Below are 17936 nucleotides of genomic sequence, written 5' to 3'. Positions count from 1 at the left end.
AAAATAAAAAATAAAAAGGACTGGGGATGTGGCTCAGTGGTTAAGCATCCTTGGTATAAAAATAATAATAATAATAATACTATATTCAAATATTCTTAAAGAGTTATGACAATTAGCCTAAAAAGCACTATTTTATTTACTCTTAAAATGTGAACAATAAAGAATCAATTCAAAATAGTGAGATATAGAAAGTAAAAATTCTATATCCAAAGATCTTAAATTCAAAGATGCTCAGATAAAGTTACTACTATAAACTTTTTTTTTTTTTTTTTAAAGGCAAGTCTCACTATGTTGCCCAGGCTATCTCAAACTCATGGGCTCAAGTGATCTACCTGCTTCAGCCTCTTAAGTAGCTGAGAATATAGGCATGAACCATCATGCCTGACTTAAACAAACGTATTGATACTGTGTCCTGGGAAAATGACAGAATGAGAGGTAAGTGGTGATAGAGAGCAAAGTGCCTGAGCTTGCTTCTAGGGGACTAACATCATAAGCAGGAGCTATACAGCAAATGACAAGTCACACATATATACACACACATTCTTATTTATCTGGTATAGTGATTGTCAACCTTATGGAAACATAGATTGTTTTAAGTTTCTAATGAAAACTGTGGACCCTCTCCAAAAACAAAACAAAACATATTTGCATGTAAAATTTATTTATCTGCATAATTTCAAGAGGATTATAGATCCCTAGAAGCCTATGTAGAAACCCCAAGTTAAGGAGCTATTCCTTCTGATAGCCCATAAACATTCATTCAATCATTGTCTACTGATCCTTTCCTATCTTGAAGAGAAACTACAGTTTCAGTAAGAACTGAATGGTGAAATTTTTTTCTTTTTTTCTTGTGGTGTTGAGGATTGAACTCAGGGTCTCATGCATGCTAGGCAATCACTTTACTACTAAGACATATCCCCAGTCCTTTTCTTTTCTTTTCTTTTTTTTTTTTTGTACTAGGGATGGAACCCAGGGCACTTTATCCCTGAGTTATATCCTAGTATACCCCAAGCCCCTTCTGTTTTTTATTTTCAAACAGAGTCTCTCTAAGGGCCTCACTAAGTTGCTGAGGTTGGCCTGGAACTTGCAATGCTCCTGCCTCACCCTCCCAAGTTGGCTGGGATTATAGGTATATGCCACTGAGTCCGGCTTAGAACTGTGGATTTTGATATACCTGCACTAAGAAGTATACCAAAAACTTGTTAACACTGCAGTAAATTACAACTAGTAAGCTAACTACTGCAAAATTCTCTATACCATCACTAACATGGTTCCTAGTTAAAAACAGTTCTGAAGTGTTTTTTAAATAAACATGCCAAATAATTTTACTCTTTTGGTTTTGGGATATTGTTAATGTTCAAGCTTTCAGTCATTTAGGAGCTTTAGTTTGTTCTGACAATTCTACTTGAAATTTATGCGTTTTTCTATTTTCCTCAAGTCTGTCAAATTGAGAATATTTTAAAACTTGAACAAATTAATAAGTTTGGCACGGTGGCACATACCTGTAATTTATGTGCATAAATGGAGCCTGAGATAGGAGGATAGTAAGTTCAAGGTTAGCTTTGGCAACTTAGCAAGGCCCTATCTCAAAATAAAAAACATTAAAAGGGCTGGGGCTATAGCTCAATAGTAGAATACTCCAAGTTCAATCCCCAGTGCTGCAAAAAAATAAAATAAAACTTTACTAAGTTAACCATGAATATAAAATTAAATTTAAACACTTCACCAAAAAAGCAGCACTTTGAATGAGATATGAAATCCCGTAGAGACAGCTGGGCCAGCTAAGTAGTACATGGTCTATGATCTACAACAACTTCCATTTAAAGGTAATAACATACTTTTGAGATCACTCATAAAGTATAAATAATGTAAATATACTTGTAAGGCTTGAAGTATAGAGCAGTAGAGCACTTGCCTAGCATAAAAGAGGCTCTGAGTTTGATCCCCAGGACCACAAAAAATAAAATTTGTCAGATGGAGAAATAAATTATCCAGTCTACTAATATTTAATAAGTACTTTCTATTAAATTCCTATGAGAAACAAACCCCCATCATAAAATTACCACAAAAGATAGCTATCAAATCATTTTCCTTAGGAATAACCTGACTATGAATACACACCATTTTGCAAGTCAGAAATAGAGAAGGATTATTCTGGTGTTAAGGGCAAACATGTACTGCCCTTTGCTCTGATTAACCGGCAGACTCTGAGAAGTGGGCTTGTTGTGATGCAGTGCTGTAAGGCTCCAATATATTGCACTTACTATTAGCTGGCATCTTGGAAAAAAACCTGCAGGATCATTTAAGGCTTACATTTCATTTGGAGATTATAAATAGCAAGTGCCTCAGCTGCTTGAGTTTCTGGTTTCTTTTCTATTAGCGCCCCTTAGTGGCTAAGTCACAGAATGGTCTTCTCGGTAGAATTAAATTTAGAATGAAACAGTAGAAGATGGGTGAACTCACCTAATGGCCTCTTTAACTGTAATCATAATGCCACCTTGGGTGGCAGCTCTAAACTGACAGAGAGAATGGAGAGAGGGTATAGCTTTGTCCAATCCTGCAAAGCCTTTCAGGCTGGAAATTGCCTTCCTCCTTTCTAGTTTTTCCAGGATCCATAATAAGATCTCTTGGCAAAATGACCTGGCAGAAAAAGCAGTTATGAATGAGCTTGTCATCTTACACTATGCTTCTAACAAGCTAACATAAAAAAGGAGAGAAAGACTGTCAGGTTCCACTGCATTCTAAATGCTGGCACAATCACCTAGTTCAACTGAAACACAGGAAAGGAAAGTAGGCATCTTGTGAATTTCAGAATGCAAATACCCTAAAATTCAAAATGAGTGCCTGACTAATCCTTGGCTCTGGAGGCAACCCTGATATGCCACGTGAGCTGCATGTGATCTTTTCTTTTCTTTCCTTTTTTTTTTTTTTAAATCCCTTTTGGTAATTGCAAGTGTACCACTGCCTTTGGATCAGGCACTTGAATGAAAGCTTACACTGATAAAAACCACCTATTCTCAGTGGGACCAACAGCTTGTGACCAAGAAACAGCATACCAACAAAATACTGCATTTCCTCATACCCTTTTATCTAGATAGGAATGAAATAAACATTCATATCTTCTTTGTTGGTCTTTGATGAGGACATAACAGTGCTGTGAGGACTTAGATTTTAAAACTGAAACAAATTATTATATGGACAATCCTTTCAAACTAAATTCAAAAGCTCTACAGCTTTCATCATCTACTGCATCCTTTCTTGTCATTGTCATTGTGGCTATTGGCTACAATGATGAGCTAAGTGAAACCTGAAAAACCAAAGACAGTATGTAAGCTTTCAATAATAAACAGAGTGAGTATCTTCTTCCAACCATGGTAATGATAGCTACCATTTAGTGAGCTTACTATTTGCCAGGGACTGTGCTAAACACTCTAATGCATATTTAATCTTCATCATGACCCTGCAAAGTAGGACTATTATTTATTTTCAAATTACATTTTACGGAAACACCCAAAATCAGAATTCTATAGGACTTTAGAAATGATATATATGAACTCATATCAGGAGGAAGAACAATAAGTGACTGTGAAAATATAATTGATACAAAATGAGTGCTACTTAAATTTTAACATAGAATATTTTCTGGATAACTGAGATTTTGCATCACCAATACCAAATCCCAAGGTAACTTATAATATGCTACAGTCACGCAAATTTTTCAGACTTCTAACTCTCCACAAGGTTATTAAGAGCCACCCTTTGTTCCTCCTTCCTAGACATATAATTGCAGTATTTTTTCACAGATCAAACAGTAGCATGTTTATTTTGGAAAAAAAATTTCATCTCTATAGTCTAGGACTGAGGCTGAGGAAAGTCATCTAAAAATTATATCCACTCCCCCTCAATCTACAAAAGTCTTTATTTTTTCTAGATGAGGAGAATAAAAGGATCCCCAAATGTTTTCCTGACTTATAAAAAAAAATAAGTCAAGAATTCACTACACAAACAAATAATATTCTACTCATAAGCAAATAAGGTTTTGCTGATTGTTTACCTTATATGAGACACACTCTGCTTGGTAAAACAGTAGAGAGAAAAGAGCACTCCCAGGACAGGAAGCAGGGAATCCAGCAACACTGTTAGAGGCTCATTCCCGACCACATATACCTAGAGAAAAGGACATGGTGAGACACACTACTGCTACAAGGCCAGAGCAGTGGGAAACAGATGTCAGACACTTAGCAGGGGTAGAGTCTTATCTTAAGCAAAACTCTTTTCCTAAGGCACATGATTTTATCCTGAAGGGAATGCCTAACATGGTGATGAAACCATTTTAGTCTGGCAAATAAGCTGAAACAGAGACACTGACTTGAGCACCTTTCCATATGTGCAGCTATAAATGTGTAAATTAACATGTTTTCTGAACTCTTCCTGTCCTAATTTTGGCTACCTCTGAGTTTCCTAATTTCCCTGTTATTCTTCTATACAATAATTGTCCTTCTACCCAAGGCCTGCTATTTGGAACTAAAAATTACCCGCAAATAGAAAAACTTTAACCAGGAGCGGTGGCGCTCACCTGTAATCCCAGCTGCTCAGGAGGCTGAGATAGGAGGGTTGAGAATTCAAAGCCATCCTCAGCAATGGTGAGGGGCTAAGCAACTCAGTGAGACCTTGTCTCTAAATAAAATAAAAAATAGGGCTGGAAATATGGCTCAGTGATTGAGTGCCCCTGAGTTCAATCCCCAGTACCAAAAAAATAAGAAAGAAAGAAAGAAAGAAAGAAAGAAAGAAAGAAGAAAGAAAGAAAGAAAGGAAGGAAGGAAGGAAGGAAGGAAGGAAGGAAGGAAGGAAGGAAGGAAGGAAGGAAGGAAAACTTTAAACTAGACTTGGAGGGCTAGGAATATAACTCAGTGGTAGAACATGTGCTTAGCATATATGAGGCTCTGGGTTCAATCCCTAGCACTGGGGGAGAAAAAAATTAAGTTTAAAAACCCCTAGATTTCAAACAAAATGTAGCTCACTGTAGGTTCCTCATCCTTAAGATATAACTGCCACATGGGCATGTCCTATTCTCTCCAATTCAACAAATGTTCAAAGAAAATATTTTGCACATCTACATTTGCACTGACTTTGCACAGTTAAGTGTGAGAATGTTGGCTTTTAACAATACTTCTGTTATATTATAATAATTCAAGGTAGATAATTTAAAGTGCCTAAGGAAGGGCAAAACTACTCAAAACTCCAATCAAACGAAACTCAGTAGGAGTTGGGAACAATAGTGCACGCCTTTAATCCCAGCTACTCAGGAAGGTGAAGCAGGAGGATTATGAGTTTGAGACCAGCTTCAGCAATTTAGTGAGATCCTGTGTCGAAACAAAAAATAAAAAGGACTGGGGAATCTGGGCATATGCCTATAATCCTAGCTCGGGAGGCAGTGGAGGAGGATCATGAGTTCAAAGCCAGACTCAGCAATTTAGCAAACTGCTAAGCAACTCAGTGAGATCCTATCTCTAATAAAATACTAAATAGGGCTGGGGATGTGGCTCAGTGGTCAAGTGCCCCTGAATTCAATTCCTGGTGCCCCCCTCAACAAAATAAAGGACTGGGGATGTAGTTCAGTGGTTAAGTACCCCTGAATTCAACCCTAACTATGGAAAAAAAAATACGCAATAGGATTTCAAAATGTAATTCTGTTATAATAAATTATAATCTGATAGTAAGACTGGGCACAGTGATACATGTAATCCCAGTGACTGAGGAGGCTAAGGTAGGAGGATTCCAAGTTCAAGACCAGCTTCAGCAACTTAATAAAATGAAAAATGAAAAGGGCTGGGGGTGTAGCTTAGTAGCAGAGCACACCTGATAGTAGGGACAATGATAATGATGACAAAAGAGACAGAAGAATTGACAATGACTGTGTTCTTAGTATTTTCCAGGAACTATGTAGGTTTGTTGTTGTTGTTGGTTTTTTTTTTTTTTTTTTAATGGTAGGTTTTTATCTTCCAGGTACTATGCTAGATTCTTTAAAGAGTTCATTAAAATCACAACACTCTCCCAAAGTCAGTGTTAGAAGCCCTATTTAAAGATGAGGAAAGGGAAGCTTAAAGAGGCTCTTATTTATGGAAAAAAATACCAAGGTAGAACTCAATGCTTTTTATAGGAAACAAAGGCCATGTACAATCTGGGAAAAAAAAAATCTCTGCGCTTTTTCTAATTTTTCACATTGCTTAAGACTCCCGATTCCTCTGTGGAGCCTGATAACCAAAGAGCCAGCTTCCTGTGCATGATCTAATCTCTATAAGCCCAGCTAAATGAAGTGCCTTGTATGGCAATGTTCAGAAGTAATATGCAGGCCTAATTATGGTACCAGGAGTTACAGGAGGTAAAATAAGAGATTCCCCCAGATAACATAAGGCCCTATTGTTTGGTTCTGGATCCTGTGTTCTCCAAGGTAATCCCTGTGGAGCCATCCTTCTTTACCTTCTTTTAAAAAAGAAAGAAAAATCAAAAACAAAAACAAAAAAAACAAAAACAAAAAACAAATGGAGCAAATCTCCATTACTGACTGGCCTGACAGGGTCAAAGTACCTCAAGTTTAAAGATGACTGAATAAACACATTTCTTGGGGGTATATGTTACTATTGATAAATTCCTCTAATTTTTTATACTCTTCTCTCTTATACTTTTTAGTATTTTATTACAAAGAATAAGTACTACTTTTATAATTAGAAAATCTATATAGCTATTTATACATATATATCATTTATTTTATATATGGTTCAGCAAATGTCTACTGAGCACCAGTTACATGCTAGGCATGCCTGTGGTACTGTGAATACAACAGTGAGCAAAGCCTCTTCTTCAAAAAAGCTCACATTCTAGTGGGGGAGACTAGACAACATCAGGTAGAGACAAGTGACAAAGGGAAAATAAAACAGGCTAAAGAAATACTGATGAGAGGAAGAGCTTGTAGAAGGAGATGTGAATATATTTTGTATACAACCAGAGATATGAAAAATTGTGCTCTATATGTGTAATATGAATTACAATGCATTCTGCAGTCACATATAACAAATTAGAATAAAATTTTTTTAAAGCAATTAAAAGGCCTGGAGATGTAACTCAGTAGTAGAGCTCCCATATTCAATCCCCAGTATAGCAAAAATTTTTTAAAATTTAATTTCCTACTTCAGCCCTTAGAGAAGACATGATTAAGTTATATGTCATCTGAATTTTGAGGGAAGCGGCAGTTTGAACATAGTAGGATTCAAAATGATGGACCCCACTGTTATTTTTTGTTGGTTTTGAGAAAGATCTCACTATGTAGGCCAGGCTGGCCTTGAACTTGTGATCCTACCTCAGGCTCCAAGTAGCTAGGATTAAGGCTATGTAACACCATGCCCAACTTATTATTGCTTTTATGAAGCAAACAATAACTAGTAGGTCTTACATATTCATTCAAAGATAAACCAGATATTTAAATATTTAACAACAACAAAAAAATCAATCCTCCCAAGCATTCTGCAGGTTAAGAATTTTTGTCCCTGTGCTAAAAGTGTGAAAAACTGAGGCTCAGAGAAGCTAAATCAGTTGAGCAAAGACATACCAGTAACAAAGGCAGTGCTAGAATGAACCCAGATCTGTCTGACTTAATCCAATCACAATACATAAGGGGAAAAAAGCAGATAAGTGGGCAGGGGCTAAGAAGAGAGAAGAAGGGGGCCTGATTGCTTAATGGATACAGGAATTCCATTTGAAGTGATGAAAAAGTTCTGGAACTAGGTAGGGTGATGTTGGCAACACTGTGAATGGATTTAATACCACGAATTATGCATTTTCAAATATTTAAAATTTGAATTATTCATTTTCAAATATTTTAAATGAAAAAGTTTATGTTTTATATATTTGCAATTAAAAAAAAAAGTATCTGGGGGTATGATTCAGTGGTGCAGCATGTGCTTAACATACACAAGGCCCTGGGTTGAATCCCCACTAACAAAACAAAACAAAATAAAAACAAAACCAAAACATGTACCCCCCGGCCTCTCAATGCTCACCTCCCCTGTGCATAATATTTTCATTGCTACAGTTCCTAAACCATACCAATTTTATTCCCCACCCTCAGAATCAGTAGATCCCAGTTGATTAGGCTGTTAATAACCCTAGTCCTTCAACCTCTGCAAAATAGAGTTGAAGTTTCTGAATGGCACCATGGACAGCAGCTTCTATAACAACTCCCCTTCCTCCTACTTAAAGTATTCTCATACAACTCCCTTTTATCAAGTCAATAGATCTCCAGGGCCATAACCTGGCCAGCACTTTTCAAGGACAGCCCCCTCTTTTCAATCTTGTGCCTAGTTCTGAACTCACATGCAGGTTAAAAATTTGGCCTACACCTAATATCCAATGTTATCCTCTTTACACTCCCAAAGGAGAATCCGTCATTTCTCCCTTGATGTGAACTACCGTGATCATTGGCTTATATGTGGAGTTAAAAACCTATTCAGGAACATCGGTGGCTGGAGTGATCAGCCAATGCTGCACCATGATCTCTTGGTGCCAGCACTGACAATGACCAAATTGCCCTAGAGAGAAAATAGTCCTTTCCATGAAGTCATATTACATATGAAGGAAAATGCGGGGGCCAGTTCCTTCTAGTCTCCTCCATACTAGGCTGGTGACATGCTGATTGAGGAAGCAGTGAAAGAACGGTATGTACGATATTCCTACCCAATGATATGGGAGGCCTTACTGCCCCACCTCTGTGCCCTACCATCTAGACATGTGGAATCTCCTTTGAATGTGCTAACATGTAGTATCTTTCTAGTGAGCATGGGGGGGGGGGTTCTCTTCCCTGCTCAACTGGAGGCAAAGTGGGATGAGAATTCAGTTCTAAAATGCAATCCAATACTCCATGAATAGTTTCTACCTGTGGTGAAATATCCCAACAAGCATATCAATGGAAGTTTCCTTTTCCAGTGGTATAACTGTTGGGCATGTATCATGTAGAGTCATTTGTAAATACTTCCACTAACCAGTTGTGTTACTTAACACAAATCAATTGACCTCTCTTGGATCTGCTTCCCTATCTATAAAATGAGGGGATTGGATTAATCAAGCTTTAAGACCTCACTCAAATCTAATCTATTATTCTCTGACTTGACTGCAAATTTGCAGTCTTAAGAGATAAAACTAGTTGACAAAAATAAACCATCTTGGGCTGTGGTGGTAGCTTAGCAGTAGAGCACTTGCCTAGTATATGTGAGGTACCAGGTTGGATCCTTGGCACCATATAAAAATAAATAAATAAAAATAAAAGTATTGTGTCCACCTACAACTAAAAAAATTTAAAAGAAAAATGAACCATCTTTACAGATAAAGTTGAAACATTTGAACCTTCAACCTGACTGAGATAGAACAAATGTTTAACCCTACCTCACATACTTTCTGCTCTACCAATCCTGAAGTTAGTACTTTTTAAAGGTGAAATCCTGTTCTGAAGATGTATGTAGCTCAGTAGTAAAACACTTGCCTAGCATGTGACAGGCCCTGGGTTAGATCCCTAGCACTGCCAAAAAAAAAAAAAAAAAAAAAAGGAAAATGAAATCCTGTGTAGTTGAAAGGACTATTACTCAAGGTATTTATACAACTGGGAACACCAAAAAAAAAAAAAAAAAACTAAAATGGGAAAGCCCAAGCAAGGAAGGAAGAGAGAGACTCAAAAGGTAGTTTTCAATTGTTTGAAATGAAAAAGCATTTCAGAGATAGAGTAAAGGTTGCTTTGAAGGAAAGATGAACTTTTGTATCTACCTGTGGTTTTTCTAGTATAAACATGTAGGAAGAGCTGAGGGGTACAATAAGAGGCCAGTATAGATCTATGAAAATCATAATAGCTCAGAGCAGATTAGACAAGGAAACAGACTGGTACCAATGATCCCAGTGACAGTCTGGGGATTTCTTTGTTCCTTTCTGGGGGATTTCCACATTCCTTTCTGGAACTCAGCTTTTGTTCACAGATTCAGCCATGAGATAAGGCATCTGTGGTTGAGCCTTATAACCTTTCATCTAAGCTCAAAGGACTGCTCTATGACAAGAGATATTGTTATTTCTGGATATTCTTTACTATGGACTACAAACTACTGTCACTCCTTGTCTACTTAACCAGGAGCTCCTTGAAGGCTGTGGTGGATCTGACTTCTGCATTTGTAAACCTGGCAAGGCATCTGGCATTCTGTAGATACTCAATATTCTTAAGACTGACTGAATCAAAGAATTAATGAACAAAGAGGCTTACTGTTTATTTTCTTAAAAAAAACAAACAAACAAAAAAAAAAAACAGAGAGCAGGGAAAGCATAAGAATAGATATTATAGCCAGGTTCAAAGACACATTAAAAGCAACCTCTTTTCTAATAATTAGGCACATTTGTAAGATACTTCTCTGTTCTTATTTGGATAAAGATTAAATTAATTAACCATAAACCCTAAAAAAAAATCTCTAATTTAGGGGGATGATACACGGCCCTATGTATTTTCTTTTTTTTTTTTTTCAAAGCTGTAGATAGAGACTTTCCAATCAGTGGTAATTAACTGAACAGAATCACAGAACTTCAGCTGTGGAAGGGCAAAAAGAATGAACAAAAGAGGCTGGATTTTAAATTGGCTGATTCATCTATAGTTAATATCTGGAGACTGAAACGTCTCTGGAAGTGTAGGAAGCCATTCTCGCTTGTGATTTGAGTTACCTTCCTGGCTGGGTGAGAGGCGCTTAGTCACAGCCTTGTCAGAGCCTTCCCCACCCTGTCCCAGGTGCGAGGGCTGTCCACGTGGGGGTGTGCCTGACCACTGATCCGAAGACCAATCACCGACCCTGACCTTGGAATGCTGCCCCCTTCGACCTTCATTGGATGGAATTTTCCCTTGAATTTTTTGTTCCCCAATAAAAGCTCACCCCCTGGCGTGTTCCCTCTCTCCTGCTGGCATCTCGCGTTAACCTCATCAACCCATTAGGTGGCTAGAGGCAGTAGCTAGGAGGAGCCGTCTCTGAGCTGGGCAAATAACGTAATGAGAGTTATGTCTCTTTAATTTTAAAACTCACTAGTTAATTTTTAAGCTTTCGAACCTCTATTATGAAGCTAGCATGCTGGTCGAATAGCTGATGGAAGAATTACTAAAAATTTAAATTCTTTTAAGAGGGAAAAAATGTGTTTCTGTTTTAGAGCAAACAAAATAAAACAAATGGAAGGCAGCCTCACATGCCCCACTTCTCATTTCAGAGACTCCTATTACATTGTTAAGCACAGAAACTGCTATCCACTGAAAGAGCACCAGGAAGTTGGAGTTAGAACACTTGGGTGAATTTTACCTCTTCCACCTATGTGACTGACCCAAATCCTACACTGAGTGAGTAAAACATGGACCATATTCTTAAATCTCTCAAGTCTCAGTTTTCTCATTACAATGTAGATTTTATGCTTTGGGTATAAGGACCAATTAAGAGAATTCATATTCAAGTATTTTGTAAAATGCACAGCCCATGCAAATGCTTGATTTATTCCTACATTTTAATACTACAGTAAATGTAATTGCTTTCTTAATGTATACTTTCATCTTTTATAGAGATATATATGTGTGGAAATACAAACTTGATAGGTTTATTCAGAATCAAGCTGACTAAATACTAACAGTGAAATTCTGTACAGGCTGAAACTTGATTTTATCCCTATTAAAGATTAAACTAGTCAAATACTGCCTTCTATAACATTACAGTGATCCTTTTGATAGTAGTGTTCCAGAACTTCTAACACACTTGTGGAGTTTAATTAAGACATGTGAGAAGAAAAAGAACAAGGCAAGTTACCTAATATAGAAAGTATTTTGCACTGTGCATGCTTTCAGAACATATTGCATAAATTGTCTTTTTTTTTAAAGCATTTCCCTGAGCCAAAAAGGAACTGACAGTTTTTGAGCACTTATGTGCTACAGTATGTTATGAATCACCAAAAGTTACCTTAGTTCATCTCCACAACTGAAGTGTTAAATAAGTTACCAAAAGTTGCCGGGCATGGTTGCACATGCCTGCAATCCCAGGGACTTGGGAGGCTCAGATAGGAGGATCATGAGTTCAAAAACAGCCTCAGGAATGGGGAGGCACTAAGCAACTCAGTGAGACCCTGTCTTTAAATAAAATACAAAATAGGGCTGGGGATGTGGTTCAATGGTTGAGTGCCCCTGAGTTTAATCCGTGGTACCCCCCAATACCCCTACCCCCCAAAATTACCAAAAATCACATGGATAGTCTACCTTCAAGACAGATTCCAGCCAGGTGTGGTGGTACATGCCTGTAATCTCAGTAGTTTGGGAGGCTAAAGCAGGAGGATCACAAGTTCAAGGCTAGCCTCAGCAATTTAGTGAGGCTCTAAGCAACTCAGCATGACCTTGTCTCAAAATAAAATATTAAAAAAAGGGCTGGGGATGTGGCTCAGTGTGGTTAAGTGCTCCTGGTTCAATCCCCAGTACTAAATAAATAAATAAATAAATAAATAAATAAATAGTAAGATTCCAATCTAGGTATGTCTGATTCAAAGACCCTAATACTTTTCCTATACGTATTATACCACAGATTCTGAGATGCAGCTTTTATTTATTTTTTTTATTTTTAAATTTTTTTTTAAAGGCGGGGGGGGGAGAGAGAGAGAGAGAGAATTTTTTTAATATATATAATTTTTTTAATAAATATTAAAAAAAGGGCTGGGGATGTGGCTCAGTGTGGTTAAGTGCTCCTGGTTCAATCCCCAGTACTAAATAAATAAATAAATAGTAAGATTCCAATCTAGGTATGTCTGATTCAAAGACCCTAATACTTTTCCTATACGTATTATACCACAGATTCTGAGATGCAGCTTTTATTTATTTTTTTTATTTTTAAATTTTTTTTTAAAGGCGGGGGGGAGAGAGAGAGAGAGAGAATTTTTTTAATATATATATTTTTTTTAGTTTTCGGTGGACACAACATCTTTGTTTGTATGTAGTGCTGAGGATTGAACCCGGGCCGCACGCATGCCAGGCAAGTGCGCTACCGCTTGAGCCACATCCCCAGCTTTTAGAAAATCGAATATGTGTAACTCCTACAGATTTGAAGGGTACTTCTTTTAGTTCTTTGCTTGAAATACAAGATCACTTCAATTATAGATGGAAATTTTTAGAAAGAACTGTGTTTAAAGAATGGCTAAGGTGAGGAGACTAACTTTTTGCTATAATGCCTTTTGCACTTCTTAATTCTTACCATGTGCCAAAATATAATGTTTTCTGAACACTGAAAGACAGTGAGACAGGGGAAATTGATTCCCAGATCAGCTCCACCATTCACAATCTATAAGATTTATAACTAGTCACTTCAAACAATATTTGATTTTGTTTCATTTACTATAAAATGAGAGTTAATTTATCAAAACCCATGAAAGGTACAATACCAAAAGTGAATCCTAATGTAAACTGCAAACTTTGGGTGATGCTGATATATCAATGTAGGTTCATCAGTTGTAACAAATGTACTACTCTGGTGTAGGATGTTGCTAGTAGGGGAGACCATCTGGGAGCAGGAGGTTGATGGAACTCTGTATTTTCATCTTCATTTTCCTATAAACCTAAAACCGTTCTTCTTTTTTGTGGTGCTGGGGGTTGGCAAATGTTTTACCACTAAGCATTCCAAGCCCCTAAAACTGCTTTTAAATATACAGTAAGCCTTCAGTCTCCACAAATTCCACATTCAGTTTCAATCAATCATGACTGAAAATGGTTGCGGGAAAAAACTGTCTCTGTATGGAACATGTAGATGTTTTCTCCTTATCATTATCCCTGAACAAATATTAAAAAACTATATATGTAGCATTTACATTGTATTAGATATCATAATTGTGATCATTTAAAGTATATGGGTCGGGGCTGGGGATTTGGCTCAAGTGGTAGAGTGCTAGCATGGCATGCGTGTAGCCCGGGTTCGATCCCCAGCACCACATACAAACAAAGATGTTGTGTCCACCAAAAACAAACTAATAAATAAATATTAAAAAATTCTCTCTCTCTCTCTCTCTCTCTTTAAAAAAAAAGTTAAAGTATATGGGTGGATGTGCATAAACATTAAAATATTACCCAATTTTATATAAGGGACTTGAGCATCCTTGGATTTTGGTATCCTTAGGGTGCTGGAACAAATCCCATGAGGAACACTAAGGGGCAATTAATTGTAAAATTGTTTTCTTAAGTAAGGAGTTATACTAAATTATTTTTAAAGTTCCTTCCGTTTCTAAGATTCTATATTATTCTATCTTACTCTGTAAAACTAATTAAAAATCAGAAAGAAGAGTCAAATGCCCCATCTGACAAAGTAACTTTAATTATAAATTCATTAGATTAGATGGGAAAAAAAGACTTGGATAATTAAAGTGAAAAGTCCTGAATTTGGAAACAGAGAGATAAAATGGAAATGAGAATGTGCAAAATAATTAAATACTTTCTAGTCTTTCCTATCCTGACATTTCTCCTGCTTTTAGGAAGCTTCAGGCAAGTATTGTGAAGAATAAAAGGAAATATTTTACCCCGCATGAGATGGTGGCCCATCCCCTGAAGAGCAAGAAAATGTCCAAAATAAAAAGAATTGCATGTATAATCATATCAACATGGATTCTACTATAATGTATAACTAAAAAGAACCAAAAAAAAAAAATTGCAAGGCTGGAGATTGTACTCGCCTCACAAGTGCAAGGACCTTGGTTCAATCCCAAGCACCACAAAAAAAAAAAAAAAAGAGGAAGATGAAGATGAAGACAAAGAAGAAAAACTGCAGGAAAAGAACTGGAATTCTCTTACCTTGACCTACCCCAAACTGAACTCTGTGCAATCTAGGCCTCTCTTCACCTCCCTAGGCAAAGAAGCACCCCCTTACTCCCTCTCATACCAAGGAGAATGAAGAATTTAAGCATTAGAGGAACTGAGCCTCAGACACTCAAAGTTAGGACAAGGAATGAGAAGCCACTGAACTAAGTTATTTGAGCTACATAGCCCCCTTTTGGCTTAAATAATTTTCACACATTAGGCACAGACTATATAGAAATACTACTAATGCAGATGAAGTATATAAGTGGCTATGCCAAGTTTTCAATTCAATTTAATGAGCACATATATAGACAACTTTCTACCTGGCCCACCTGAGCTATCATAACCATGCTGTTCTGCTGTCTCATGCATGTGAAGGATTCATGTATGAAAAGGTCTTCCCTTGTCATTGTTCCCACTATAAAATTTTCATTCAGAGTGCTGTGGTTGCTGCTCAGTGGTGCAGCACTTGCTTAAAATGCACTAGGCCCTGGGTTCAATCACATGAATTGAATTTTTTTTTTCATTGAGAGAGTTATAGTTTATTTAAATACCAATATGTATTTAAACTTAAATGCTTTTGGAACAAAATATTTCTGGAATGCAGTCCCTATCTTCTAAACAAAGAATACTGAACACATCAGCCATAACATACTTCGCTTTTCCAATTATTATGCTCTTTTGAGTACTTTTTCTATGTCCTTTCTTGTTCTTCTCTACTGGCATTCTTTTGTCATTGTGTCTTAATTTCTAACTTGTTACTTCTAATTCTGACAAGCATAGTAGCACAAAACTGTAATCCCAGCTACTAGGGAGATTGAGGCAGAAGGATTGAAATTTCAAGGCCAGTCTAGGAACTTAGCAAGATCCTGACTCAAAATAAAGAATAAAAAGGATGGGCTGGGATTGTAGTTCAGTGGTGGAGCAGGCAGACACACGTTAGGCACTAGGTTCGATCCTCAGCACCACATAAAAAAATAAATAAAGGTATTGTGTCCATCTACAACTAAAAAAAATTTTTTAAAGGGCTGGGGGGTAGCCCCATGGTAGAATGTTTGCTTAGCAGTGCGAGCCCCCGGGTTTAATCCTTAGCACCAAAAAACAATTATTTTATAAATCAGATAACCAATATGATCAGGACTGTGTAAAAGTAAAAATAGAACTTGCTCTGAAAACAGAGGTGCTCTGCAGTTAGAGCTGGATGGCGGCTGTGATAACACATGTGACCCAGGATGTCAAACTGGAAATGCCAAGTGAGGCACCAAGTCAAAACAGACCTGAAACTCCAAAGTAAATTCCCAAATGAACTCAAACACTCCTCACCCAGAAGAAGAGTGAAGAAGGATCAAAATATAGAGATGGGGAGGAGGCTGGTAAGGAGAGAGCTATTGGTGAGCCAGGAGTCCTCAACCTATCAATAATAAAAACAAATAACTCAATCTAAAAATGAACAAAGGAGCAGAACATGGTGGGGTAGGCCTGTAATCCCAGCAGCTTGGGAGATTGAGGCAGGAGGATCGTGAGCTCAAAGCCAGCCTCAACAACTTAGCAAGGGACTAAACAACTCAGCAAGACCCTGCCTCTAGATAAAATATTAAACAATGGCTGGGGATATGGCTCAATGGTTAAGCACTCCTGAGTTCAATTCCTGGTACCAAAAAGTAAATAAATAAATAAATTAAAGTGAACAAAGGAATTGGGCATGGTACTAGACATCTGTTAATCCCAGCAACTCAGGAGGCTAAGGCAGGAGGATCTCAATTTCAAGGCCAATCTCAGCAACTTAGCAAGACCCTGTCTCAAAAAGAAAAGGAGCTGAGGCTATAGCTCAGTGGTAAAGTGCTTGCCTCCTATGTGTAAGGTACTTAGCACCACATAAAAATAAATAAATATACTGTGTGTTCATCTACAACTAAATAAACATTAAAAAAAAGAAAAAAATTAAAAACAAAAAGGGGGACTGAGGATGTAGCTCAGGGATAAAGCGCCCCTGAATTCAATCCCATACCAAAGGAATGGGGTGGGGGACTGGGTAGCGGGGGAGAACAATGGATCCTAATAGACATTTCTCCAAACATGCAAATAACCAATAAGCATATGAAAAACTATTAAATATAATTAGCCATTAGGGAAATATAAATAAAAGCCATAGTAAGATGCTACTTTTTACCAATTAGGAGGATTATGCAAAAAGATAGGTAATAACAAGGATGTGGACTTAGAGCCTGAATAAATTGCTAGTAAGAATGTAAAATGTTGCCCCCACTTGGGCAACCAGTTCGGCAAGTCCTCAAAAGATTAAACAGGATCACCACATGATCTAGCAAGTCCACACCTAGAGAAGTGTATGAGTACCTAGAGAGAAATAAGAATATACATATACTACACTGTACATCAATATTTATAGCAGTATTATTCATAAGGGCCAAATGGTAGAAACAATTCAAAATCTATCAATAGAAGAATGAATAAATAAATACATATACACAAAATTACTGGTACACAAATGTTTTCAGCAGTATTATTTGTAAAAACCCAAATAGTCCATCAACAGAGGACTGGATAAAGAAAATATGGTATACCCATACAATAGAACACAATAAGGAAAAAAGAAGGAATGCTGCAATATGGATGAACCTCAAAAATACCATGCTAAGAATGCAGACTGTTAAGTTTCCCTATGCATGAGATGCATGAAACAGGCAAAGCGATAGAGACAAAACAGTACATTAGTGATTACCTATGGCTAGAGCAGTGTAGACAGAGTAGAGAATGACAGTTAAAGGATATGGGGTTTATTTTAGGGAGGACAAAAATATTCTAAAATTAGATTATAGTGATGATTGTACAATCCTATGAATAAAATTAAAAAATGAACTGCATGCTTGAAATGGGTGGAATATATGTTTTGTGAATTTTATCTCAATAAGTATCAACAAGAAGAAAAACAGAGCAGGAAATGTTCCCCAAAACATCTCTCAGACTAAATACCCTCATTTCCCACTGAGAGACTGAATCAATGAACCCATCGCAGATGTTTTCCTTATTTCCTGCCTTTGAGCAG

At 37.1% G+C, this 17936-nt stretch overlaps 1 protein-coding gene across 3 annotated transcripts in view; it reads right to left on the bottom strand.

The window, feature by feature from the left end:
* The window catches only part of Tango6 (transport and golgi organization 6 homolog), a 173681-nt gene that overhangs the window by 129499 nt on the left and 26246 nt on the right, over window positions 1-17936 (bottom strand). For 2 of the 3 annotated variants that reach the window (XM_077793128.1, XM_026404518.2), the window contains exons 8-9: window positions 4055-4167; window positions 2464-2640 (exon numbers count right to left, since the gene is read on the bottom strand). In XM_077793128.1, the coding sequence (XP_077649254.1) occupies window positions 2464-2640; window positions 4055-4167 (290 nt within the window). The remainder of the gene's footprint in view (window positions 1-2463; window positions 2641-4054; window positions 4168-17936) is intronic. The other variant, XM_026404520.2, reaches the window with a different exon arrangement.

The sequence above is a fragment of the Urocitellus parryii genome, chromosome 15 (genome assembly GCF_045843805.1).
Source record: "Urocitellus parryii isolate mUroPar1 chromosome 15, mUroPar1.hap1, whole genome shotgun sequence".
In the NCBI taxonomy this organism is placed as follows: Eukaryota; Metazoa; Chordata; class Mammalia; order Rodentia; family Sciuridae; genus Urocitellus; species Urocitellus parryii.
Note: the sequence above shows the minus strand (reverse complement) of the source record. Positions and strands in the feature narration are given on the sequence as shown.